The sequence below is a fragment of the Perissodus microlepis genome, chromosome 9, assembly GCF_051167445.1.
Source record: "Perissodus microlepis isolate ML-2025 ecotype Zambia chromosome 9, ASM5116744v1, whole genome shotgun sequence".
Taxonomy (NCBI): Eukaryota; Metazoa; Chordata; class Actinopteri; order Cichliformes; family Cichlidae; genus Perissodus; species Perissodus microlepis.
The window spans coordinates 5778139-5805136 of NC_140469.1; the positions used below are offsets into that span (position 1 = coordinate 5778139).

At 39.3% G+C, this 26998-nt stretch overlaps 1 protein-coding gene across 2 annotated transcripts; it reads left to right on the forward strand.

Moving 5' to 3' along the window:
• The first annotated feature begins 1524 nt into the window (after nucleotides 1-1524).
• Nucleotides 1525-21103, forward strand: odad2 (outer dynein arm docking complex subunit 2). Of its 2 annotated transcripts, none has more exons than XM_084938834.1 (22): nucleotides 1525-1618; nucleotides 2228-2475; nucleotides 2738-2895; nucleotides 3246-3450; nucleotides 3570-3676; nucleotides 7105-7241; nucleotides 7461-7574; nucleotides 9723-9853; nucleotides 10322-10453; nucleotides 10598-10729; nucleotides 10857-11010; nucleotides 11403-11549; nucleotides 11890-12099; nucleotides 12979-13212; nucleotides 15212-15322; nucleotides 15434-15588; nucleotides 17555-17735; nucleotides 17828-17889; nucleotides 18530-18644; nucleotides 19505-19693; nucleotides 19903-20124; nucleotides 20737-21103. In XM_084938834.1, exons 2-22 carry the CDS (start codon nucleotides 2252-2254, stop codon nucleotides 20860-20862), a joined length of 3246 nt encoding a protein of 1081 aa, XP_084794960.1. In that variant the 5' UTR covers nucleotides 1525-1618; nucleotides 2228-2251; the 3' UTR covers nucleotides 20863-21103. The 2 variants fall into 2 exon arrangements, with proteins under 2 accessions (XP_084794960.1, XP_084794961.1); XM_084938835.1 differs by having other exon boundaries at nucleotides 9726-9853.
• The last annotated feature ends 5895 nt before the right edge of the window (nucleotides 21104-26998 follow it).

Consider the following 26998-nt stretch of genomic DNA (forward strand, 5'->3'; position numbering starts at 1 on the left):
ATTATCTCATTTGTTACACACCAGCCTTCCACAGGCTGAATCCTGAACTTTTCATAGCTTTTTATTTTACTGGTTTACTGGTTTATGTGACTTACTAAACACAAATATTATCCGTGAAAAGTTTACTACACCTCTGTGATCATTAAAATAACAAAATAGTACAGTACTGGAGAACTGGTGCCAGAGCAACTTCTAAACGTCAGTAAGACAAAGGAGTTGATAGTGGACTTCAGCACTAAGCAGGAGAGGAACTACCAGACCCCCGTCATCAACGAGTGCCCAGTAGAGAGAGTGGACAGCTTCAAATACCTCAGGGTTCATATCACGCAGGACCTGTCATGGTCCTGTCACATCAACACTGTGGTGAAAAAGGCCCGACTGCGTCTCTACCACCTCAGACGCTTGAGAGACTTCCGACTGCCCTCCAAGGTGCTCAGGAACTTTTACTCGTGCACCATAGAGAGCATCCTGACGGGAAACATCTCAACCTGGTTCGGGAACAGCACCATGCAGGACAGACGAGCTCTACAGAGGGTTGTGCGATCAGCTGAGCGCACCATCCGCTCCGAGCTCCCTGACCTGCACTCAATCTACAGCAGGCGGTGCTGGACCAAGGCCAGGAAGATCGTGAAGGACCTCAGCCATCCCAACAATGGACTGTTCTCTCTGTTGAGGTCAGGAAAGCGATTCCGCTCCCTGAAGACCAACACAGAGAGACTGGGGAGGAGCTTCTTTCCGCAGGCGATACGGTCTCTCAATCACACCACCACATAGTACTGACCCACACATATGGTTCTTACACACACACTGGACATTCTGGACATTTGTTTACACTAGTGGCCACTGCACAACTACACTGCGTGGTCATCTAATCAAATCACTCACTTAGTCACAAGTCACTTAAATAAATCACTTTTAAGCATTTTTGCACTGCACAAGACACTTAAATATGTGGATTGCACAACCCTGGACATTACATTTCTTTCATTACCATTTATTACTTGTACAGCTGCTCTTATTGTTCTATATTTCTTCATATATTCTTATATATTTTCTATATTGTGTATTTTGTGTATTGTGTATTTTGTTGTACAGTTTTTTTATTTTTAACTTTTTTATTTTTATTTTTAAATTTTCATATTTATTTCCTATCCTATTCGTAGTCTTTTATTTTAGGTCACGAGCAGTTGTCTAAGCATTTCACTGCATATCGTACTGTGTATGACTGTGTATGTGCCAAATAAAATTTGAATTTGAATACAGTAAGTGATTGGGTCGCAGGACATGACTTGTAGGCTCCTAACATGTTCACCAGCAGCTGAAAAGATTGCCAACTTCAGTAAGTGACAACAACAACACTTGACACCCTCGTAATATCTTTCTTCTTCTTCTTCTTCTTCTTCTTCTCTATATAAAAAGTCGTTTTCTATCGTCATGTGTCAACTGAAACAATTGGTTTTGTGAATTTTGACTTAACTCGCTTGCCGTTTCGTTTACCAGTGTCATGGCAACAAAAGTGGGAGGGGCACTTACTAGAGCCGATAGTGGTCCTGTTTCTATGGACACTGTGGTTGACTAGCTACCAGTAAAGGTGTTGTAAAGCAAGTAAAAATACACGGTAAGTTTGTACTAATACAGATAAAAAACAGATAGTCATAACTTCATGACAGACAGCGGAAGAGACTTGCTTCATGGTGAATTAATGAGGAATACCTCGATGTGGTTTCAGTTGTTGTATCTAATATTAGCTGAAGACCATCGGCTTTTCTAATAACGGGTCTCTGTAGCATAAAAATACGCTTAACTGTAGTCACTCCTGTCCCAAGAAAGTGTGCTGGTGCTCTTCACAGTCTCGTTAACGCCGTTATTATAATACATTACTTGTTTATTATTGCATTGCTGTCCTCTAGCGAGTTTTGATTGTTGGATATGTCTTTCTTTTGTTAAAGTTCTGCAGCTAACACAGACGTAAGGGTCTGTCTCTCTAGATTTTATTTAGCTATAATAATGATGGGAGGAGGGAGGGGATTATATAGTGTATATAGTGCATGTCATTTATTTGAATGACCCACTATGGCCATCATGATACCAGTGCAAGCATCTGTCTTCTTTTTTTTTTTAATTATCCATGAATCCATCCAGAAATATTTATTTATTTCCTGTCATATCCAACAAGCAAACCAAGACTTAAAAGGCTGTTTCAAATGGTTCCTTTGTTAATGTTAAGTTTTAGAGTATCCCAGACACAGCGATGGGGATATCATTGACCAGGGCTGCCCAGTGGACCATGGTCAGCTCCAGTAGTGCCAAGCTGGCATCCACACCAATGAATGAGTCCTTGTTGAAAGAAATTCTGCACTTTGTGGAGCGCTTTAGTTCCCAACATCCACAGGAAGCTGAACATGTGTTTGAGGAGCCACTCCAGTGGAGTACCACTTTAGTGGCGTCTGATTTCAAAACAGACTACGACATCAGGTTGGTCTAATCATGAAGTGGGCAGCTGGCTGGCTCTCAGTATTATGTGTCTGTGCAGGATTTGCTGTCACCATGGTGTCCAAATGTTTTTACCTTAGACATACTCAAAGCTGCATGTGGACTGTAATTAATTTGTTTTTCAGCTTCAGTAAGATTGAGAACGTTCCACTGTATTTCATCAGAAGTACAAAAACAAAGACTCAGATCTCCATTAAGCATTTCAGGCAATTAAAGTTTCTTTTTTGTTTTATTTCCTACTCAGTGACTCAGATGTTCAGTCCCACGAAAGAGATAGTGAGGGCCATCCACTCCTGCAGCTCTCTCCACCGACTGTTTATGTACGCAGCTTCAGCCAGCTCTCTAAACTGCTTCATCTGGCAGATGATAAGAAGTTGGTGGAGGTTCGGGCATGTCTAGAAGGTAAATTTGAGTCAAATTTGCATCCCAAGCAGTCCAACCACCAGCATTCCTCGATAACCCACGAACTTAATGTGTTTGTCCTCCTTGTTACTCTGTACAGCCATCCAATTATGCCACTATTGGTAATTCTTTCTCTGAACTAATATATATTTCTTTAACAGATGGACACATGATGAATATAGTAATACTTATTTCATACTGCCAGTGGATTTGTTATGGAGAGATAATATTAGCTTAGTTTTGAAAAGAAACAAAGTACAGTCAAAGCCAGCTGTTTTTATAGTTCAGAATGAATCCAACTCATAGCATTTGAATTCGAATCGCTAAACCTCCCCTCTTTTGTTGTTCAGAAAACAGAGAGCCCCTGGTTAAGATTCTTGGTAGGAGCTTTTCCTCTGACCTGGCGATAGAAGCCCATGACGATGCAGTAAGTGTGGTAGACAGGACGAAGGAGGAAGGCTTATCTAAGGACTTGGAGGTCAAGGTCAAACTGTTTCAGTTGTTCCAAGACATGGACAAACAGATCCTTGACAAGCTTCTTAAAGACATATCAGAGTGAGTGCTCCACAATATTTCCATTTAGACATGTTCAAGCACATTTGAAACAGCCTATCTGATTGAAAAAAGTAACTACTAATGAATTATTGTTTTGTTTTCCTTAATATTCACAAAAGACAAGTAAGGCTGAACCCCAAAGCAGTGAAGAATGAAGTGGAAATCCTTCAAGTGTTCTGCGGTGGAGGGGATAAAGGGCTGTTGAAGTCGCTGCGATACACATCAGGTTTGAATCAGTTGCACATTTTACTGGAATACGAGGAAAGCAGTCACTGTTAACTCTAATGCTGCATAAAAGCTGTGTTCTGCTGCTCTCAAAGACATGAGAGACAGATTCCAGTTTACAAAGTCATTTTTCAGCTCAGGTATTTTGCTTCATTGCATTGCATTGCATTTAGCAGCATGCACACATAATGACACATTTTATTCTATTCTACAGAAAAAGCAAACAAACAAAAAAAAAACCCATTCAAATCCGATTTATATTGCAAGTATAACTATAGACATTATAACCAATGATATCATGCTGCACTGTTAGATGTCAGTAGATTAGCTACTGTAGGAAACATCAAAAACATGAAATTTTGACTGTGCCCCATGATGGCTGCACCAGCCGGTGTGGTTCAACTACTGTTTGCGTAAAAAGAAAATTGTTACACACTATATTTTTACTTTAATTCAAAACAATTTATATAGTGCCAAATCACAACCATCACCTTTATTTTGTAAGCTAAGCACCTAAAATAATACAGAGAAAACCTCAACAATCAGACAGCCCCCCTATGAGCAAGACAGCAGAGAAATTTAAGTGTTTTAATATATTAATATTTCATACTTTAAGGCTGCCTGTTTGTTTAAGGGAGATGAACAACACATTATAATTTTGCATAATTATATCACAGATGATAGACTAAATAAATAGATTTTAGGTAGATGCTTGTGCATTCTTAAAGTCTTATATGTTGAATTGAACTTTCTGTTCAAAAATTAAATGACCAAAAAAATGGGGTATTTCTCTGCAATTACAAGCTCTATGTAAACAGTTTTGGTATCAAAATAAAGCTAACGCTTTTGAGATGTCATCAGAGGTGTAAACATTATTGCAGATGTTACTATGTCAAAGTTACTATAACTCAAACATAGGAAAATGGGCTTTTTTTTAAATTTCCTTTCACCTAATTTATTTAAAAGTATTTTATAGCATATAACACCTTTAACTCCAGAAAATCGTAAATCAAAATATGGATATTACCTGTCCACAGATTCATGGTGACATAACTGCTCTTTTAACTGTTTGGTATCTTCGCTTTGTTTGGTTGTTGTTGAAATGGTTTACATGATTTTTTGGCTGAGATTCGAAGGTTTCTATGGACACTACTCACGTCGGCACTTATATTTCTGACCTCTTGTTATAACCGGTTAAACGCGATCTCCTCCCTTTTGTCGCCATTTTTCTGGGCATGGGTGCTTAAAAAATCAAACATCTGTCTCCTATTTTTGTGTCACATAGGAAAGAAGCATCAATACCTGATAAGAGACTTATTAATTTGGCCTTGCTGTGTATTATTGTGGTGTTTGGTACAGTTTTCTTGTTTTGTGGGGTTGTTGTTTTTTTCAAGTGGAGATGAATATCTCTAACAAGTTCATTTGTTCACATTTGCATATCTTAATTTTTAAGAGAAATGTGTTTGAGTTTGTATACTATACAGGGAGTGCAGAATTATTAGGCAAATGAGTATTTTGTCCACATCATCCTCTTCATGCATGTTGTCTTACTCCAAGCTGTATAGGCTGGAAAGCCTACTACCAATTAAGCATATTAGGTGATGTGCATCTCTGTAATGAGAAGGGGTGTGGTCTAATGACATCAACACCCTATATCAGGTGTGCATAATTATTAGGCAACTTCCTTTCCTTTGGCAAAATGGGTCAAAAGAAGGACTTGACGGGCTCAGAAAAGTCAAAAATAGTGAGATATCTTGCAGAGGGATGCAGCAGTCTCAAAATTGCAAAGCTTCTGAAGCGTGATCATCGAACAATCAAGCGTTTCATTCAAAATAGTCAACAGGGTCGCAAGAAGCGTGTGGAAAAACCAAGGCGCAAAATAACTGCCCATGAACTGAGAAAAGTCAAGCGTGCAGCTGCCAAGATGCCACTTGCCACCAGTTTGGCCATATTTCAGAGCTGCAACATCACTGGAGTGCCCAAAAGCACGAGGTGTGCAATACTCAGAGACATGGCCAAGGTAAGAAAGGCTGAAAGACGACCACCACTGAACAAGACACAAGCTGAAACGTCAAGACTGGGCCAAGAAATATCTCAAGACTGATTTTTCTAAGGTTTTATGGACTGATGAAATGAGAGTGAGTCTTGATGGGCCAGATGGATGGGCCCGTGGCTGGATTGGTAAAGGGCAGAGAGCTCCAGTCCGACTCAGACGCCAGCAAGGTGGAGGTGGAGTACTGGTTTGGGCTGGTATCATCAAAGATGAGCTTGTGGGGCCTTTTCGGGTTGAGGATGGAGTCAAGCTCAACTCCCAGTCCTACTGCCAGTTTCTGGAAGACACCTTCTTCAAGCAGTGGTACAGGAAGAAGTCTGCATCCTTCAAGAAAAACATGATTTTCATGCAGGACAATGCTCCATCACACGCGTCCAAGTACTCCACAGCGTGGCTGGCAAGAAAGGGTATAAAAGAAGAAAAACTAATGACATGGCCTCCTTGTTCACCTGATCTGAACCCCATTGAGAACCTGTGGTCCATCATCAAATGTGAGATTTACAAAGAGGGAAAACAGTACACCTCTCTGAACAGTGTCTGGGAGGCTGTGGTTGCTGCTGCACGCAATGTTGATGGTGAACAGATCAAAACACTGACAGAATCCATGGATGGCAGGCTTTTGAGTGTCCTTGCAAAGAAAGGTGGCTATATTGGTCGCTGATTTGTTTTGTTTTGTTTTTGAATGTCAGAAATGTATATTTGTGAATGTGGAGATGTTATATTGGTGTCACTGGTAAAAATAAATAATTGAAATGGGTATATATTTGTTTTTTGTTAAGTTGCCTAATAATTATGCACAGTAATAGTCACCTGCACACACAGATATCCCCCTAAAATAGCTAAAACTAAAAACAAACTAAAAACTACTTCCAAAAACATTCAGCTTTGATATTAATGAGTTTTTTGGGTTCATTGGGAACATGGTTGTTGTTCAATAATAACATTATTCCTCGAAAATACAACTTGCCTAATAATTCTGCACTCCCTGTATGCATATAAGGCAACCATTTCCTTTTTCAGTATTTTTGTGTGGTGCATTTTTCTCTGTTTTAACAAGGGGCACAAAGTACATTGAAGTCGACGTAAGATGGTTTGTTTTAATTTTTACATGGTCTTACTGAGGTGATGCAAAATGAAACATGCATTCTTTTATTTTTTTTGGTAATGTGCTGGAAAAGTTTGAAAATGGACCTTGAAAGTGCTTAAAAAGTGCTTGAATTTGATGCTCAAAAATGCGTATGAACCCTGACTTGAGTTCAGGAGATGAGGCTTGAAGCTGAATTCTTTTTTTCTGTGAAATAAACTCGAAAATCAACTGACTGTACCTTTAACCATTTCCAAGGTTATTAAGTTGGCTTTCTTGTTTTTGTTTTTAGACTTTGAATTTTCAAATGGCTATCGTGCCCCCCTGTGGAGACAGGTGCAGGGTGACATTTGCTACCTTGTGATTGAGCCCTGTGACACTGAAACCCTCTACATTACCTGTAGCACTGCTGGGAGTTTTCTCAATGGGGTAAGACTAGAAGTGAAAGGCACTGTGGACCACATTGTGATCTTTTATATTTCTATGTAAATATGACTTAAAACATAATTATTTCATTTTCACACAAGCTTTCAGATATGTTCTAACCTCAGCTCAACTGTAACTTTAACTAACAACAGCTGACATGTGAGCCACAATAAATTGTGGTTTTTGGAATAAAAAAAAGTTAATTTAACTTTGTTCTCACAGGGCATAAAACAGGAGGGGGAGGAGAATGGATATGAGCGAACAAGTGATACTTATGAAGACCTGGTAACACTTCTGAAGAGCAGATCTCCACATTTTGCTGAGAAAATAAACCAGGTAGAGTAGAATAATAGCAATTAACATAAACACATTAAGGTGTATCTTTTTTTGCTGTGAATTGTAACTCTCTAAGCAAAAGTGTGTGGGTTCTCAAATGCCTCTTTGTCTTATGAACCTTCTCTCTAATCCTGTGATTTTATGACTGATGCTGTGTGATTCATATTTGTACACAGAGTTGGGATTCTGTAATCCAGGCTAAAAAATTTCATTAGAGACCAAATAGACAGCAAAGCAGAGTATGCTTCTGGACATGACTTCAGTGATTGAGCAGTTGTTAGTATATGAACCTGCAGTGTCCCTGTTTTTTTACTTTTTATCAGAGTTTGCTAATCAGTCAATAGTCTGCACCAACTCCCAGTTTATATTAGCATGTTGTACTACTCTCAGCCATTTAAGCTGAGTGAATGAATGTGAATTTTTTGCAATACTGCAATACTATACATCTGTATATATGCCAGGATATACTGATGATAAGTGGACTACTGGAACTACTACTTGTCCATGTATGCCTTATACATGGACAAGGACTGACAACACAGAATTGATGGAATGCTACTATTCCAGCCAATGCAGTAAGAGATCAGTTATCTTTAACACATGTGGGAACTAACACAAAAGCCAACATCCACACTGCCCAAGAAGCACCTGGCAGCTCACTGCAATGACATCAATAAAAGACGAAGCTGGAGTTTAAGAGACTATTGCACAGTGGAAACAGTAGTGAGCAATATGGACATAATGAACCAACTGTAGTAAAAGAGACCAGCAGAATTGAACTAGTTGATACCCAGCCGCCTACAGGGACAGAAGGATCTAATCTTTATCAGAGGAAAAAGATTGTGGCCAACCTCAAGTAGCCACTCAACCAAGAGCAGGAGTCCCCCGGCTCACTGGCAAAATCCCATCAGTGAGGGAACATTACATCACCAGGATCATTAGCGAGGATATCAAGATGTCATTCAGACTGGGAAAGTGTAGGCGAATAGCTGCAAAGAGAGGGAAGGCGATCCGAACTTGCTAGAAGACAGAATATCAGATAAAAAGTGCAGCTGCAAGTACCTTCTTATCCCACAGGCCAGTGGGAACTGAGGTGAAGTGAAGGCCTGCCATAGCCAAGTGCCTCTAGAAGGTAAAAAAGGTGCTGAAAAGCAAACTGAACAGCAGGAATAAGATCATATGCTGATAGGGCATATGTATTGATGGAATAATAAGCTGGCCACAGGAGGTGATAGGTGGCATTGATGCCAAGACATAAAAAACTCCTTACAGTGCATTGAGGTCTCCACCTGAAGTCCGTGAAAGAGGGAGAGTAAGGATTAGTGAATGTCAGAGTCACAAGGATGAAACACGGAGTGAGTATCCTGGATTGTAGATCAGGAAGAAGGATTTGAGTCTGACCCCCCTCTCTCTCTCCCTGCTTTCCTGTCTTTCTTCACTGCATCTGTCCAAATAAAGGCTAAAAGCAAAAAAAGGACAGCACAGAGACATTGTGTATAGGAAACATCTGTGCCGCATATGGACTAGACGTCCCCAAGTATCAATGGGAGAAACCACCAAAGTTGGCTGAGAACAACAGGGCTAATTTCCTGTAGTACTTTTGAGTTCCAGGCAGACAAGTACGAATTTGTCCATTTCTCATATAGTAGAATTGGAGAAAGTTGGTTAGCCTAGTAAAGTCAAACTGTGGGTTTGTATATTGACATATGTTTCCAATAGCACTGTGTGTTTTATAAAACACAAGCCAATGAAAAAAGCAATTCGGCATGCTTGGCTCTAGCTCATACACAAGCCCAAATAAATAAGTCCATATATTGTTGAGTAAGGGCTCTTATGTCAATTTTGTGTTTTTAATTATAACTTTTTACTCTTTCATGGTTTTTATATGAGTCTTCCTTGAGTGGCATGACCAAGACTTTGTCAGACATAGAGTTGCAAAAATGGATGGAAAATACAGCACGCTGATTGACAAGAAGTCAAAGAAATGCTAATCAGCTTAATCAGAATAGCTTTTTTTATATAAGCAAGAATTTGAGAAATGTACAGTCAGATTACAAAGCACTTTACAGTCAAATTTCGCTTGTTTTGTTGCAAATTGGAAGAGGTATTTACACTCATTCTTCAACTTCTCGCTTTCCCCCTTACCAGCAGGCTTCTGCAGTTCAAGAACTATCAACAAAAAAGGAAAAGACTGTGAATGAGCAACTACAGCTTGAGCTGCACACAACACGTAGGAACATATATGAACCAAGACCAAATGGTATCTTGTCTACATGTGGGTATGTGATGATTCCCCACTTAAGAATTGTTCTGAATATTCATTGCATTGCAGGCATTCCTCTTGAAGAGCAGATGAACTTTGATGACCATGATGCCAAGTCTTTAATGCATGTGTTTAGTGTATCTGCTAAGATGTTATAAAAACATGGTTATATGGTTTAGAAATTCAAGGGAAACCCTCTTTGCTCTCTGCTAAACACAAAACTTAGGAATAAGTATGAGAAAAGAATCCCCAAAAGATCTATCAAATTTGGTCTTTGATTGATAAATAGATCCAGCAAGGACTGAGCTGTTGCAGCTTTACCTCAGGATATTTGTACCCATCTGAGGAGAAACTGGTCTTTTTAATCTTAATTGCTTAAAAAATGCTGAACCCTGTCCTGAATTGTTAAATAATGATTATGCTAGAAAAATGACCATCTCAAAATAGAAGTAGGTATAATGAGTCTTATTTCACATCATTACAGTAAAACAGAGGAAAATAAAGGCCATAAGAGTTCTGAAGAGGAGGAAAAAAGTCTTAGACAAGGAGCCAAGAGCAAAATAAAAGCAGAATTCTCTGCATCTTCTTCACCTGGACACATGTCCTCCCAAAAACGGTAAGATCTCTTTTGTCAAAACCTACAAGGGTTCCTTCTTGCACTGCAGCTGGGGTAAACTAAACTAAGCAGAGGTTAGAAGTGCAAGGGATCTGATTGTAGCCATGAAGCAGCTATAATGACTCTTATTTCACCTCATTATAGTAAAACAGAGGAAAATAAACCCCTTAAGAGTTCTGAAGATGAGCACAAAAATCTAAGACAAAGAGCCAAGAGCAAGACGAAAGCAGAATTATCTGCATCTTCTTCACCTGGACACGTGTCTTCCCAGAAACTGTAAGTTTTCCTTTTAAGAGTTTCCTCTAGATCTGCAATTGGGGTAAATTCAACCAAGAGGTTAGACATATAGGGTTTTGATTGTATGTCTAATTAAAAAGGCAGAAGTTGCTCTTGTGTATTTTAGGAAGACATCAGCAGGAGCCCTGCCAGGGGAACTTTTCAGTGAGAGCTCCACTGAGAGTGAAGAGGAAGAGGAGCAGCCATGTCGCCATCCAGAGACTAACACAGACCTGCCCTCTGAATACTGGCAAATCCAGAAACTGGTTAAGTATCTCAAGGTATGATAAGTTCACTCTGCACAACAGAAGCAAACTCAGATTTCACAAAAACATCTTTGTGTGTGTCTGGACGCCACACAGCACAGTTATTTATAGTTTGCCCAGTAGTCATTTTATAATATCATTACCATTAGATGCTGAAACCTACCATGAGCCAAACTGAACACCAGGAATTCAGCAAATCATTTTTTTCTATCAGTGTTAACCAGCACAACACTAAACACTTAAAGTACAAGGCTGTGGCATTAATGAAACAGCTCCAGCATGTGTAGCATTATGAAAAAAAACAACAGAGTAAGAGGGAAGAGCAATATGAGAGAATGGAGAATTCTTAATGTTATTTCCTCCTCTCCTACTTTTTAATTCATTTGTGTTTGAAATTATTGTTTCAGGATGGTGACCAGATAGTCACTGTTGACACTCTTTGTGCCATGATGGACTTTAATTTGATGCAGGAGTCATGCCAAATGGCTATCCAGGACACAGGTGGCCTTAAAGTCCTCCTTAACTTGCTGGATACAGATGAACACAAATGTAAAGTGAGTAGCCATGGCAAAGTTGGACCTGCATGGCCTGTTGGCATGAACAGAGCTGGCCATGTGTGCCAGCCTGTGTTTTAGTTTCAGAAACATGAGTGCAAGGTAGAAAGCATGCTGTTTAAGAATTGGGGTAGCAATTATTCTATGGCATTCCTAATGAGATGTGTGGGTTGGTGCTTTTCAACTGGGTTGTACTGCAACGTTTTATCTACTTTTAGTGGAAAGTTTAGCTACTTTTTTGGCTACTAGAGACCTCTTGTAGGCATAAGTTTCTTTATCATAAAACAAACATAATTTTTAACTGGTTATATTTAATATTAATGTGTGTTCTTGTGATTAGATCGGATCTCTAAAAATACTGAGAACCATCAGCCACAACTCGCAAATCCGTCGGGTTATTGTTGACATGAGAGGCGTGCAGAGCATAGTGAAGATCCTGGACTCACCAGTCAAGGAACTGAAGGCCTTAGCTGCTGAGACCATCGCTAACGTGGCCAAGTTCCGCAGAGCAAGAAGAAATGTCAGGTTATATGGTGGTATCAATAAACTGGTGAGTGTAAGCACAGTAAAATGTAAGTTCAGAGTGTGACATGGATCAAGCTCTACAATCCCATGGTGAGGAATGCAGCAGGAAAAACACTGCAGATTTGATTTTTCTGTACTGGTAATAATGAAAACTGTCCAACAGTGGCAGATTTTCCTTGAAAACACAGGTCATCTTGTTTATGATGTAGTATTTCTTTGTAATAACCTCAGAAAACTTGAAAACTTTGAGAAAAATTCTGTTTTATTCTGATGAAATCCATATATTAACATAGTTCAATGTTTTTTTTTTGTTGTTTTGGCTTTCTTGAAGCAAAGAATTATGTTCCCTTTTCACACACTAGATGCCTGATAGTGGTCAACAATTTTTTTAAAATTAGAAAGTGGGTGCTGGGTACCAGATAGAATGTCTCCTACATCCTCTGACCCGCATTCGTGATTATTGATGGAGGGATCTTTGACTGGACTGCCTTCCTAATTTAGCCACCATGTCTTGTTTATTTTGTTCAGCTCCAAATCGAATGAACACAGAATGATGGCTTTAAATGGTCACACTGGGCTTTTCAGCATCAACATCTACCCTGACAGTTTTCCACTCCTAGCTTCTCTGTTGTTTTAATTCTCTCTGAATGAAACGTTCTAGTAACAGAACTTTAATTCCACCCATCATGACCAAAAATGAGCTATTTCCATCTGGAACCATCAATTATTACCCAAATCTAGCAAATAAGTTTTTTGAGTTTAGTTCTTGAATTTGTGTTAGGCTCACAGATCTTATATGTAGAGAATATCAGATTAAATACAGAGTGTGTTTGCTTGTCTGCACACAGCTTCATCTGTGTGTTTATATACATGTAAGTTTTGGGGTGTCTATATCTCCAATCAGGTAAAGCTGCTGGACTGCCTTCCTAATTTAGCCAGCCTTACTCCCAGCCAGGAGGAGGATATAGAGGTGGCCTGTTGTGGGGCTTTAGCATTATGGAGCTGCAGCAGAAGCACCAAGAACAAGAAGGCCATTTGGAAGGCTGGGGGTATCCCTCTGCTGGGATGCCTGCTCAAGTCTCCACTTCAGAAAATGCTTATTCCAGTGGTTGGCACCCTACAGGAATGTGCATCAGAGGTGAGAGGGGCCTAGGATTGACAACAAGTCGTCAAATTAAAACATCTATTCAAAGTGTTAAAACAAATACTGCAAATCATTTTTATTAAATGACAATGCCAGTAATTTCCCTTTCTTTTTTATTGTAAATAAATTTATAGAACTGATAATAGTTTTGCATTTTCTAATTAGTTTTTAGTTTTATTTCATTTTAACTTTAAAAAAAATTAAAATTTAGTTTCAGAGTTAACTTTCTTATTTACATTTTCTTTGTTGTTGTTTAAAAATGTTTAGTTTTTAGTTTCTGCTGGTTTTCTACTAGTTTCAAAGCTTGTGACCATAGGTGAGGGTAGGGACGTAAATAGACCGGTAAATCGACAGCTTTGCTTTCACATTTAGCTTTCTCTTGACCACGACGGACGAGTACAGCAGCCGCAATCTATTTGTCAATCTTCTGCCCCTGTCTTCCCTCAATCAAGGGAACAAGAATCCCTCCACTTGGGGCAGCAACGAGCCCCTTATCTGGAGGGGTCAAAATATTTACCCTATTTCTGCTGATGGCCATGGCCTTAGACGTGTAGGAGTTAATTCTCATATTCACTGGTTCATGCTCGACTGTGAATTGCTCCAGTGTGAGCTGGAGACCACCGCCTGCAGCCAACAAGACCACATGAGATACTGGGTGCCACGAACCGTAACTTTTCGATGCTTGGTTGTTCATACAAATTCTGTGCTTAAAGGTTATGAACAAAATGTGTGACATAGGAGAGCACTGGATGAGCACAAAACAATTCTGACTTATTGTCATTCTTTCCTTAACTCTCCCCACAAAGTTGGAAGCATGAACTTGTCAGAAATGCTTTGGTATGCTGAAAAATTTTAAATTCCTTCTACTGGAACTAAGGGGCAAAGCCCAAGTCCTGAAAAACAACCACACACCATAATCCCCCATCCACCAAACTTTACACTTGGCACAGTGCAGTTAGTCAAGTATCACTCCAACCACCAAACCAGACTCTTCCAGCCAGAGAAGCATGATTTTTCACTCCAGCGGTGGCATGCTTTACAACATGGCATCCAACACTTTGCATTGCACTTATAGATGTAAGGCTTAATTGGAGCTCCTCGGCCATGGAAAACAAATCCATGAAGCTCTCTATGCACTGTTCTTGAGCTAATACCACTAATAGTTGACTGTCGGCTGTCTAGTAGCTAGGAAGTATTCATGGCTGGACTTGTTGCACAGGTGGCATCCTATCACAGTGCAACGCTGGAATTCACTGAGCTCCTGAGAGCAACCCATTCTTTCTTTCTAATGTTTATAGAAACAGTCTGCATTCCTAAGTGCTTGATTTTATATACCTGTGACCACAGAAGTGATTGGAACACCTACATTCAGTGATTTGGATAGATGAGTGAATACATTTGGCAATATAGTGCAGGTCCAAAAACAGAACACCATTTGGTTTTACTATTGTTGCCCATATGAGTGTGGAAGTCTCCTAGTAGGAAAACAGAGGCTCCAGGCAGAGCACTGTCGAGCACACCACCCAGCAACTCCAAGAAGGGTGGATACTATGGGTACACTGGGTACTCCAAGCGCAAACAACATCCAGGACCTATTCCCTGGCTTGCAGGTGCAGGGATCAAACGCTCTTGTCCACTGATTAAAACTCTAATTCAAGGATGCCCACCGCAGCCCACCACCTCCCATTGAAGGCAACTCTAGACTAGAACAGAGTCCAGTCCTTCTCTAGGAGACTGGTTCCATAGCTCAAGCCATGGGTTGAGGTGAGGCTATATCTAGCCAGTATCTCTCAACCTCACAACTAGTTCAGGCTCCTTCCCCACTACAGAGGAGACTGGGAGGCTGGGACTAAGTCGCCAGCCTCAATAGCCGCCAATTGGTCCTCCATGGCCTTCACTCTTGGCTGCTGCCTGAGACACACTGAGCCTAACCCTACAGCACCTCATGGTTCATTCATGGTTATGTGATCTGTTTATTCTTGTGTCACTACAGGAGAGCTACAGGAATGACATTCAGACTTTAGGCATGATCAAAGATTTGGTCAGAAACCTAAGCAGTGACAACGATGAGCTACAAATGCACTGTGCCAGTGCTATCTTTAAGGTACCTTGTTTCTTGTCTGTGTCTTGGATCCATCGGAGAATAAAGGATTTGGACTAAAAGAGTTCTATACAGTGTTAACATAGCTCTCACTTCTCTCTTTTTGCTCTGCAGTGTGCAGAGGATAAGCAAACCCGTGACCTGGTGCGCAAGTATAAAGGTCTGCAGCCACTGGTCTCACTGCTGCATAAAGCAGACAACAAGCAACTTCTGGCTGCTGCTACCGGAGCAATATGGAAGTGTTCCATAAGCCAGGAGAATGTAACTAAGTATGAATACCTCAGACAGCACAGCGGTACCACTCATTAACACACACAGATTTTAAAAGAGAATATAAAAGAGACACAGAGAACAATGTAGTCATAACTTTTTAGTGTTTGTTATTAGATGTAACAGATTAGTATGACTTTGACAAATCTCTTGATGAAATAGTTTGATAGCAGTAAAACACTCAATCGTCCACATATGCCCATGCCTTTCAAACATATGTTTGCCAGGATGATGCAGTCTGTGAACACATGAGTAGCAGTGGTGGATATAGAACGCATCCTGCCGACTTCTGTGTATGAGGGACATTATACCATCACCACATGTTATTTTTATAGGTTTCAGTTTTTTCCACAGCTAAACAAAAGGATCAGTGTGGTTGCTGATTGCATAGACGTCAGGATGTGTTGGTTATTCCCTTCAGTTTAGCAAATGAACTCATAAGCTAGTCTGTTGTAATAATTGCTATGATTTAAAAAAAAAAAAAAGTACTATATGAAGTTGAAAGCTTTTTCCTGAGGTGAGAAAATGCATTTTTTCTTATGTGTAGTTCAGATTTTAGTGGAATTCTAAAAGTAATAAGAAAAAGGGTTCAGTAGCACTCACAAGGCTTTCTGCACTTCATATATCATAACTGACACAATGAAAGCTTAACTGGCCATGAGTAATTTAGCAGCTTAAAACACTTGCTGTCAGTACAGAGTCTCTGTCTCACTTAATGAATTGTCACACTATAAAACAGTTATCCAGCTACCGATAATAATAATAATAATAATAATAATAATAATAATAATACTAACAGAAGAAGCGCTCAGACAGTGCAAACCTCAGCCAAGGCAACTCACTCTCTGGGCAGTATTTACTTTCAAGGAAACAGTATTGTATTTTGTATATAATCCTATCGTTTTCTTTGTTCTTTGAAAGTGAGGTCAGAGGTCAAATGTTACATGATATTTGGATGAAAACTATAAAGTGATATTTAGAATTCCCATATGCCAGTATCACTTCCTAAATGTTTCCACTACAAACAATGACAGTAGAATTTTAAGCAGTTTACAACATAAAAGACATTTTATGAACATTTGACCTTGAAAGAGAGGTGAGAGGTCCAAAGTAATGTGATATTTAGAATCTCCTATATGCTGTTGTCATACAAACAATGGCAGTAACAAACATAGTTTTAAATAGCTCTTTGTACAGTACTTTCTCTATGTTGACAATACACACTACACTTGAAGCTATTTACCAATTTTTGACCAATTAATTATCAACTCAACCTTCGAGACCTCGGAGGATGTTAGCCAAACTTTAATGGATAGTAAACATGACCACACTCTACAGCCTTAGACATTTTTATAAGGATTATAAAAGCAGCAGTACATATTAGCCATTTTCTTGATTAATGATAATACACACATTGATTCCATGGTGCAGTTAAAAGGCAAAACTGAAGCCACACAGTGTGCTAGCTGTTGACATTTTGCATTTATTTTTGACTTGGTTTTCTTCCCATTGTGGATATGCATGTATTTTCCTAGTATTTCATGCTGGATTTAGTCAGAAACGGCATGAAAGGAGAAGGGGAGTAGAGGTGGGTTGCAGTGTGGCTTGCAGATGCAACTAAGGCAATGCTACGTTTGAGTAGTATGCCCTGCATGGGGTTCTAGACATAGTGATAGTCATCAGTCTGTTGTTCAAACCACTTCACACCGTGGTCCAGACATGGTTCAGACTATTGAATGGATTAAAAAGTGAGATAAAAAGTACTTTATTCATCCCCTGACTTTCCATCTATGTATTTTTTTGCTGCCAATGATGGCACAAATGTTTACAGTTCCCAGTCTAGCACAACCTGGTAAACACTACTAAACTCTTAGTGTTGTTTTACATTCTTTGGTTAATATAATTAATTGCTAAATTATTCTAAGTGATATCATGCAACCCCAGTTTTGTCTTCTTTCCTTAAAGGTTTCAAGCGTACAAAGCCTTGGAGATCTTGGTGAATCTACTAACTGATCAACCCGAAGAAGTCTTGGTCAATGTAGTGGGAGCCCTGGGGGAATTTGCCCAGATACCTGCTAACAAGGCTGCCATCCGTGAGTTTGGAGGCATCAAACCACTAGTTAAGTTGCTCACAAGCCCAAACCAGGTATATAGATTTTTTTTCTATTTTTGCATTAAGGGTAATGCCATGTTTACAACTTGCTCCTTTACTGATTCATCTTCCTGTAATCTAACCAGGCGCTGCTTGTGAATGTTACCAAAGCAGTGGGTGCCTGTGCAACAAATAAGGATAACATGGTGTAAGTCTCTGTCTCTTTCTGTACATCACAAGTACAATTTACACAAGACAAACTGCCTGTTAAAATGTGATGTGTCTGACTCATATATTCACACACTCACATATTCTCGACAATACGGTCATACATACATACAAAAGAATGACATCAAGTCTAGGATCTAAACACGGTATCATTAAGTGGTCATGCATTGATGCTTCAAGAAATCTCCTGTTTTTTACATTTGTAATTATGCAGGTAGGTTACCCTTTTATCCCCGGCTTAATGACAGGTTTTAAAAGCTTTGTTTATTGTACCTGCTGTGTTAAATGTGGTTGTGGTTTAATTCCCAGTGTTTTACTATCGGCCTGCAGTCACTGTAAGGAGCTGAGCTGGTCAGACTAACATACCTAAACCTAAATACAACTTAATGTCAGAATTCACGTTGTTAGTTATCTATTAGTGCTAACTAACAATGAACCCATTACATGTGTTTGGGATAAAAAGCCCAATAAAAAATTGTCAGTATGATAAAATATAGCCAGTTACTGTGGGGAGTTTCACACAGTGGGCAAAATGTGTTTACTATTGTTTATTTGTTTGTTCATTCCGTCTTTCATTCCCTCTTTTCTCACAACACTTCCATGTCTTTCTCTCTCTTCAGAATCATTGACCAGCTTGATGGAATCCGTCTGGTGTGGTCGCTGCTAAAAAACCCCAGTGCAGATGTTCAGTCTAGTGCTGCTTGGGCTCTTTGTGCATGCATTGAAAATGCAGAGGTATGTATTTCTTTAGTTGTCTGTGACTTAAAACTGGGTCTTTTGTGTCTCCTGTTTGTGTGAAGTGAAGCACATATTTATCCTGTAAATCAAAGAGTTCTGCAGTGTTTTTGCCAGACTGAGTAAATATCCTGTGGCATGGCTTCTGATTTCCCAGCTGAAAATCTTCTCTGAACATGCTACCAGCTCCAGAGGCACACAGTTGGGGTGGCTGTAGCTCAGAGGACAGAGCAACCATGCACAGAATAACATTATATTCATTTGTAACCGTGGTATGTTAAAAGCATAGAAAACATATAAACTTATGATATGCTGTAAATTAAATATTGATGTACCCACTGTGTCCAAACCCAGTGGACTACCACCTTTAAACCTCTAGCTCAGCATTTTGGACATTTTTGTGTTGTTATTGTGTGCCAATATTTGAACAAGGTTATGCTAAGTTGTGTGGTTAGCAAGGCCAATCCATATTTTGGACCAGTGTAGATTCCAGCTAAATTGAGCTTTAACACAGAAAATAATTTAAGCATCAGTTACTCGTGTTGTTTGTCAGAGTCCACTTCAGTGATTTGAAAGTTGATAGATAGATAGATAGATAGATAGATAGATAGATAGATAGATAGATAGATAGATAGATAGATAGATAGATAGATAGATAAAAATAAAAATGAAAAAAATTGTAAATGCTTGTATTTTGTTTTTATTTACATTTTAAAAGGCATCCTGATATTTTCTGGAAACAGGGTCGGGCTTTGTTAGTACTTATTCACTGGATCCACTGGACTGGATTCTTAGGACTGCTCCCCTATTGATCATCTTCTGTGTTCGTTTGCAGCTAATAACAGACTTTTTGACTCTAGGATGCAGGAGAAACTGCACGCTCGCTCATCGGTGGATTCCAACTGATTGTTAAATTGCTGAGCTCAACAAACAATGAGGTGCTGGCAAGTATTTGTGCTGCCATCTGCAAAATAGCCAAAGATGAGGAGAATCTGGCAATTCTCACTGATTTCGGGGTCGTCCCATCGCTGGCCAAGCTGACTAACACAGTAAGAACACCTCACTGCTGGAGAAAAACAACAGGGTTGTAGTGTTGTTGTCAGTATTCATATACCGTCTTTATGCTGAGTTTAGGTGCTCTTTAATCACTCACTGCTGTATGAATCCAGCTAATGAGGGGTGCATTAGTAGACACAACTTGTTCTGGGCAATGTAAAAAATGCTCTCTGGGATTCAGTAGCGTCTTATTTCTCTCCAGACTCATGACAGGCTCCGTCACCATCTTGCTGATGCCATCGCACAGTGCTGCATGTGGGGCAGCAATAGGGCATCATTTGGTGAGGCTGGAGCTGTGGCACCACTTGTGCGTAACCTTAAGTCGAAAGAAGGCTCGGTCCAGCGGAGCACAGCCATGGCCCTGTATCAGCTGTCAAGGAATCCCAACAACTGTATTACCATGCATGAAAAAGAAGTAGTTCAGGTCAGTTACAGTGCTGTGGTACCTAGATATCTGACTCCAAAATTCAGTCACATTCAAACTGCTTTTTTGTTTCCTCCATTTAGACTTACATTTTTATTAGATTTTTTTTTAATGGGTGGTAAGAATGTGCCAATTCAAGAAATACTTTTTAAATCTGTGTCTATGTTTGCCCTTATTAATGTACCAGTTAAGAGTTGCAACACTACTCCATAATGTATATTTGGATTTTAATCACATGAAACACAAATGTTTCACACACACTGAGCAGACTGCTTTTGTCTTTTTCTACAAAATAATATGGTTATAAGTAGAAGAACAGCAGTTTTTTAGATTTTAACTGGACTTATTCTGTAAGTTCACAGCTTTTTCACCCACAGGCTGGCTCACTTCATCTTCTGGTTTTTCTGGGAAAATCCTAGGAATGCCTTGCCTCTGCTTCTTTGCTAACCACACCGATGTGTGGACTGGTGTATTATAATGCATGTCATGCTTTGAAATGTGATGTGTTTCTGGTGTTTTAATTCAGTTTTGAGAAACACTCTTTAGTAAATGAGATTTGTTGGGAATACATTCTTCTGCTGGTTGTCAGCTCTGTCCTGTATACTTCCACAGCCACTGATCCACATGATGGGATCCGATGACGAGGAGCTTCAGGAAGCTGCTGCCGGCTGTGTGCGCAGCATCCGACTACTGTACATGGCTAACAGGAATGCTGAGTTATTCACTTTTAGAAACTGATCACAGCATCACCCCTGGATATGCAAAAGGGACTATACAAAAATGATCAGCGCAGTTATGTAATGTGTTACTTTAAAGAACTGTGTTTTTCCAGGCTTATCAAATTTAGTTTGGACCATTTAATTGTTAGAAAAAAATTCCTACACTTTCTGCTCTAATAACGAAACTGTTCACTGAACTGTCTGAACTGTCTTTCAGATATATTCTATCTGTTGGTTTCAAATAAACTGCTTTACCTTGATCGATGAGTGTATATTTGTTGGCTTTCTTGTTTCAATTTCAGCAGGGAACTTTAATCCTGAGCTCCTACTTTACAGTTCAGGTGCCTGCAACAGAGTATTAGGACCGATTTAAGAAAAAAATATGTTCATTTTGAGAAAAAAGTTGAAAGTTAAATGTGGATATTAAAGTTGTCATTTGAAGTCAAACAACTGCCACAGCTGCTAGATCCTCTACAAAATGCCTCGTATCAATGAGGTAGTGAAAAAACTTGATCAGTCATCTTATTGTGTCTTGTGATACAGCATACATCCTCTTTATTGCATGAGGCTATAACAGTGATATCCTTGCTGTTCCTGTTCATTGCCAACCATTTCACTTTGTACAAATCCAGCCAACTCTTCCAGTTTGAAGATAATCTGTACTCAGGTCTACTAATTTATAATTACTCAGGCTTCATTAATGACTAGTTATAATATTGCTTTGCAGCATTATGTTCCAAACGGAAGGACTAAATACCAGCCAAAGGGGGTTTTCACAAGCTGGCAACTCTGAGTAGTATTTCAGACTCAGGACGGAGCCGGGACAAGGTAACTGCGCTCAGAGTGATTTACTGCAGCAGGAATGGAGCCGCGTTACTGAGACTCAGGACAGGGATGATGTAGAGGACAAACACGTATACAACTTTGAACGAACTGGACCGAGTTTGCATGGCTCTTTATTCTCACTTGTAACCCCATATAGAAAACTAAATGTCATAAATGGTGACACAGGTTGGAACTTAAAAATACTACTTGGGTGTTTTGTTTCTGTGCTTTTATTGCACAGAATTAGCGCAATGTTAATGATGAAAGCTCAAAGGTGCTTCTCTTGTCAGGACAGGTTTCAGCATTTAACTAGAAATTACAAGTTGAATAGAATAGAATTGAAGTTTACTGCATTGATGCACACGAGTCACATAACATTTATTTATCCACTGTACTCATAATTGATCTGCTGTCTGCACGTATTCTTCATAGGGATGGCTGTGGCTCAGGTGGTAGAACAGATCAGCTATTGATCGGAAGGTCTATTCTATATTTGTGCGTATTGAGTCTGCACGAGTGCTTCTGTTGTTTTGTTTGTAAAGCTGCACTTTAATGATGCATCAAACCTTACGGTCTGCTTTAGGTAAAGTCTATCAGCACGCTTTTTTAATGTTTGGAATTTAAATTCATCAGAGAAACCAGTGTTTTAAAGTACTAGCATTATTAACTGTTTTTCTTATGACCCTCGTGGCCAAAGATCAAGTTGTAATTGTTTCCCTTGCAAATTTACTTGACACCCTCTGATGTATGTCTCAGCACTCCTTCTGTAAAATATGCCCACTTGTTCCACAGGAGAGACAAGGGGACACTGTGACAAATCCGAGGATTTTCTTCCCTCCTTCTGATATTTTACGTGTCAGATATACAGTAATATCCTTTAAGATGTTCATAGTGATCTGTATTACAAGGAAAATGTTTGTGGAACATGACTTTGAGGTTAGATTAAAGTATGTTACATTACAGTGAGAGCAGCTTTTTGGTGAGATAAAAGGAGAAATGCAGCACAGCACCACACTGACATCTACAGGTTCATAAGACCTGGAGCTACAGGTGAGACTGAGTCCTTTACAGCTCAGGAAAAGCAGACTTCGAGAAAGACTTTCATTTAAGGGCTCACATGATAATGAATTCATAGGAAATTCATATATTTTTTCATCTTGTGTAATTTCACTTTAGTGATCTTTTATGAGTTGCTGTTGTAGTTGTACTCACCAGTCATACGTAGTGAGGAGGTAAAATTATTAACAAGATAATCGACCTCTGTTGGAGTAGCTGCTCTGCTCTGTGTTGGTACAGGGCATTGAAGATTATATTATACTATATAATCATTATATATAATGGATTATGTAACTTAGTTACACCACTTTTAGAAAGACATCAACTTTGAAGAAATCTACTCCTCACTACTGTGTAATCAATGAATGTAAATTTAAATGTTATCAGGAAATGATCAGACAAGAGAGGGTTTTTGGGAAACACTGTTAAAAGTTCAGTTTCTATGTTCTAATAAAGACCAAATTGAGTATACTTTGCCCCATTTATGGTAAAGTAATCATAAATTAGCCATGTTTCTAACAAAGATCATCCTGCGTGCAGTTTGTCAAGGCACTGATTTTCATCGGAATACCTTTTACAGTAATTTTAGGTCATTGCCGTTTAACATAATCTTAATCAACCTAATTCAACATAATTATAAGCACAGAGTTAGAAATTCCATTAAGGCATAAGGCATAAGGCATACTTCTAGATGTTGACAATAAGTCTTTTCAAATCTCAGATGTCACCATGACACGATAATTTAGTACCCAACTTACATTAGCGCATTAAAATACTGGAATATCAGAATGACTGCAGATTTTGAATGTGTATTTATGTGTGGCAGGCTTTATTCATGTTCAACAAAAGGAGGTCAATGGAATCCCCGCAGATGACAAAAAAACAAAGGAAATCATTTGTATTCTGGTAAGTCTCATCTGTCTTAAAACTGTCCAAAAAACTTTGAGGGTGGTTAAGCTCCAGTCCCTTGGTAAAAATAGCACAACTTCTCTGTGATAGCAGAAACCTCCCCTACTCATCCAGGGCAAAGGGCCCACCATCACTGTAAACCAAACACTGGCCTTTCTCTACAAGTCTTTCCTGGCCCAAAGACTACACGGTCTCTATGAATGAGTCCGATGCTGTGTAGTTTCTCCAAGTAACTTTTGCCACAAGCCTTAAATGTGCTGTGTCATGAGCCTGGACTCTGCCAAAAGGGGGACGAATAGAGAGCATAGACGGAGTCTCTCAGAAACTCCTGTTCCTCCATTATTTAGTCTGGGTTGATGGGTGGCTGGCTAAGAAGTCATTCTTAAGGAAGGGAGACAAGGCTGAGGTATGTTGCATTACTTCATTTTACTTCACAGTAGTTAATGTTGTTGCATTTTCTCATTCTTTCAAACATGCTAGCCCTGCCATCTCTTTTTTATGTCTTCTAAATAATCATTCCTCTCCTCTCATTGTCTCCCTGCCTTCAGTCAGTTTCTGGTCCAACCATGTAACCATATATTTAATCCTAATGAAAGTATATTGGGTCTGTTCTACGATATGTTACTTGTCTCCTTCCTTGTGCCTTTTCTAAATATACAAATCCTCAGTAAGATACACTACACTTGTACTTGGCTTTGGAAGCCTACTTGGGTTTCACAATGACCCCATTGAACTAAAACTTTGTTCTTATTGGCAATAATTTTCACCATAGATCACCACTTTGAGATGGACATGTGTATTTGACTACAGAAAAGGATGGAGTGCCATATCTGTGTCAGTGATAAGTTACTGCCCCATGCTGAGAAGGGTCTTGTTCACAAATGAGGAAAGAGGGGAACGTAAGATCGAGCCAAGTGGTTCGGTCATCTGACAAGGATGCCTCCTAGGCATGTCCCAGGACATGTTGGAATTCCCTTGGATAAGCTGGAGGAGGTGGCTGGAGAGAGGGAGCTCTGGGGTTCTCTGCTTAGGCTGCGTCCCTCTACAACCCAGCTGCAGATAAGTGGAAGAAAATGGAGGGATGTCATAGGTATTTATATCAAATTTACAGTATTTCTTTTGCTAATAGACAATCTAGCTGCAGTATTACACTAACTTGAGGGAAAAAAAATGTTTTGGGAAAGCAAATAAGTTGGTGTTCTAAAGAATGTTTTATTTTTTTGCTCTTGCAGGACACCAGGACATCCACTGCCACTGTACTTAAGGGAAGTTTGGACAATGTTAAAGACTTTCTTCTGCACTTATATTTGGACGACCTAAATCCATGACAGTCATTTTGGCAGTAATACCATGACTGGAATATTAGCTTCTGTTTTTTGAATGCAAAAAAAGCGTTTGAACTACAGACTGCATTTGTAGCTATACAATACATTTTATATAGACTATATCGGTAATGTAACTTGCAATACAAAGTTATGGGAAGCTTAAACTTAGTTTCAGATTAATTAAATCTGAGACTAAGTTTCATTGTAAGCTTAAAGTTTCAAAGTTTCAAATATAGTATATAAAATTGATAACATTTAAAATATAGTGAAATAACACAAGCTCTAATAGTGGCAATATATTGTTTGTTGTGCAGCAGAACAGTGTCCAGTATGTTGGCTGATATATTTTTTTTTGTTTTGAAAATAAAATTTGGATTTTAACTCCATTACAAGAAGTGTTGTTAATTCTTTTTGAATTATATTTGCAGTGTTGAACTAGAAATATGAGAAAAAAAACATCATGTGATCTAGTTGCATATACATTTCTGTTTTTGTTTTTTAAATTGCTGCTGTCTTACAATGAATATTTTATTCCTGCAGTTGGTGTGAAGCATCCTCAATTTCGTTGTACATGTACAATGACAGTAAAGGTGTCACCAGGACTTGTACATGGGGAGTAAAGTCAAAACGGCAGCTTTATTGCTGGAAAACTCTTACACTAATGCAGAAAACAAAACCAAAAACTCAAACATGAAACTCAAACCATAAAGATAGAAAACAAAACTGGGAACAGAACTCGGAAATACGGGGAGCACGGAGGAAACACACACAGCACAGAGAGGGTGTATGATGGTTAAGCCAGTACCGTGACAAAAGGGCAGTTCTGTTCTATTTACTGGGGACATTTCATTCTTGCATGTATCAACTTCCTGTTTGTCATTCACAGTAAAATAACAACGCACAATTTAATTTCAGCACTTTTGTCACACGTTCACACAGAGCCCTCGGGCTCTGTATCCTGTCACCAAATGACCAACGCATAAGCTCAACACAAACAAAATGGCCATATCGAGCTCAATGTTTAATGTCCTAACAAGTGATTCTTTGAGACCACAGATTTTCATTCATTCATTTTTCACAGTTTATTGTTGTGCTACGAGAAGTGATGAGTATACTTTTAATAATCCTATAGCAGTAATTAATCACAGAGCTGGGAGATGAATTGAATTATGATTTAAATCACAATTCTGGCTTTTAACAACCAATTAAACAAGATCATTGGGATAAAAACTCATTTGAATCATTCATCAGCTTGCGTTCCGTTAACTTTGAAGATCTCATTTGTTCATATTTTTCTGCTTTGAATCAACATCTCCCCTTTCCTTTACAGGTATCTCTTTCACCTCTCCCTAAAAGCCAAAATTTGCTCTCAGTTTAGTTCAGGTTGAATAAGTGAACGTGCTTACAGAGCCGTTATGGTTCATTGCCAACCCTTTGGCCTGAGACATCGATCAGTGAAAACTGTGGGTCAATAAGGAGCGTCACATGCCCTCTGAAGGTGGGTGTCATGTTGAAAAGGAAGTGTATCTGTCATGGTCCTGGGTCGGTGACCCAGCGCTTTTAGTTTATTATCATTTTCTAGTTTATTATGATGATGATTATTATTGTTTGAGTTCTATGTGTTATATTTGGTCTGCGTCTGTGTCTCTGTCTGTCTATGGTGTCACCCCGTCTGTTTGTGAATCTGTCTGTTTAGTTCTGTGTCTTGTTTGGTTCCCTGTGTCTGAGTTTCCTGTTTTATTGTGAAGGTCTCTGTCTGATGTGAGTGTGTTCATTTTACGTTTCCCCTGTCCCGTCAGCTCTGATTCCTCCCAGCTGTGTTGCCCTCCTGTCTCTCATCCCCTGATTACTGGTGTGTGTATTTAAGCCCTGTGTGTTCTCCTGCCTGTTGCTGGTTCGTCTGTGTCACTCTTCGTCCTGCTCTTCGTCCTGCTCTTCGTCCTGCTCTTCGTCCTGCTCTTCGTCCTGCTCTTCGTCCTGCTCTTCGTCCTGCTCTTCGTCCTGCTCTTCGTCCTGCTCTTCGTCCTGCTCTTCGTCCTG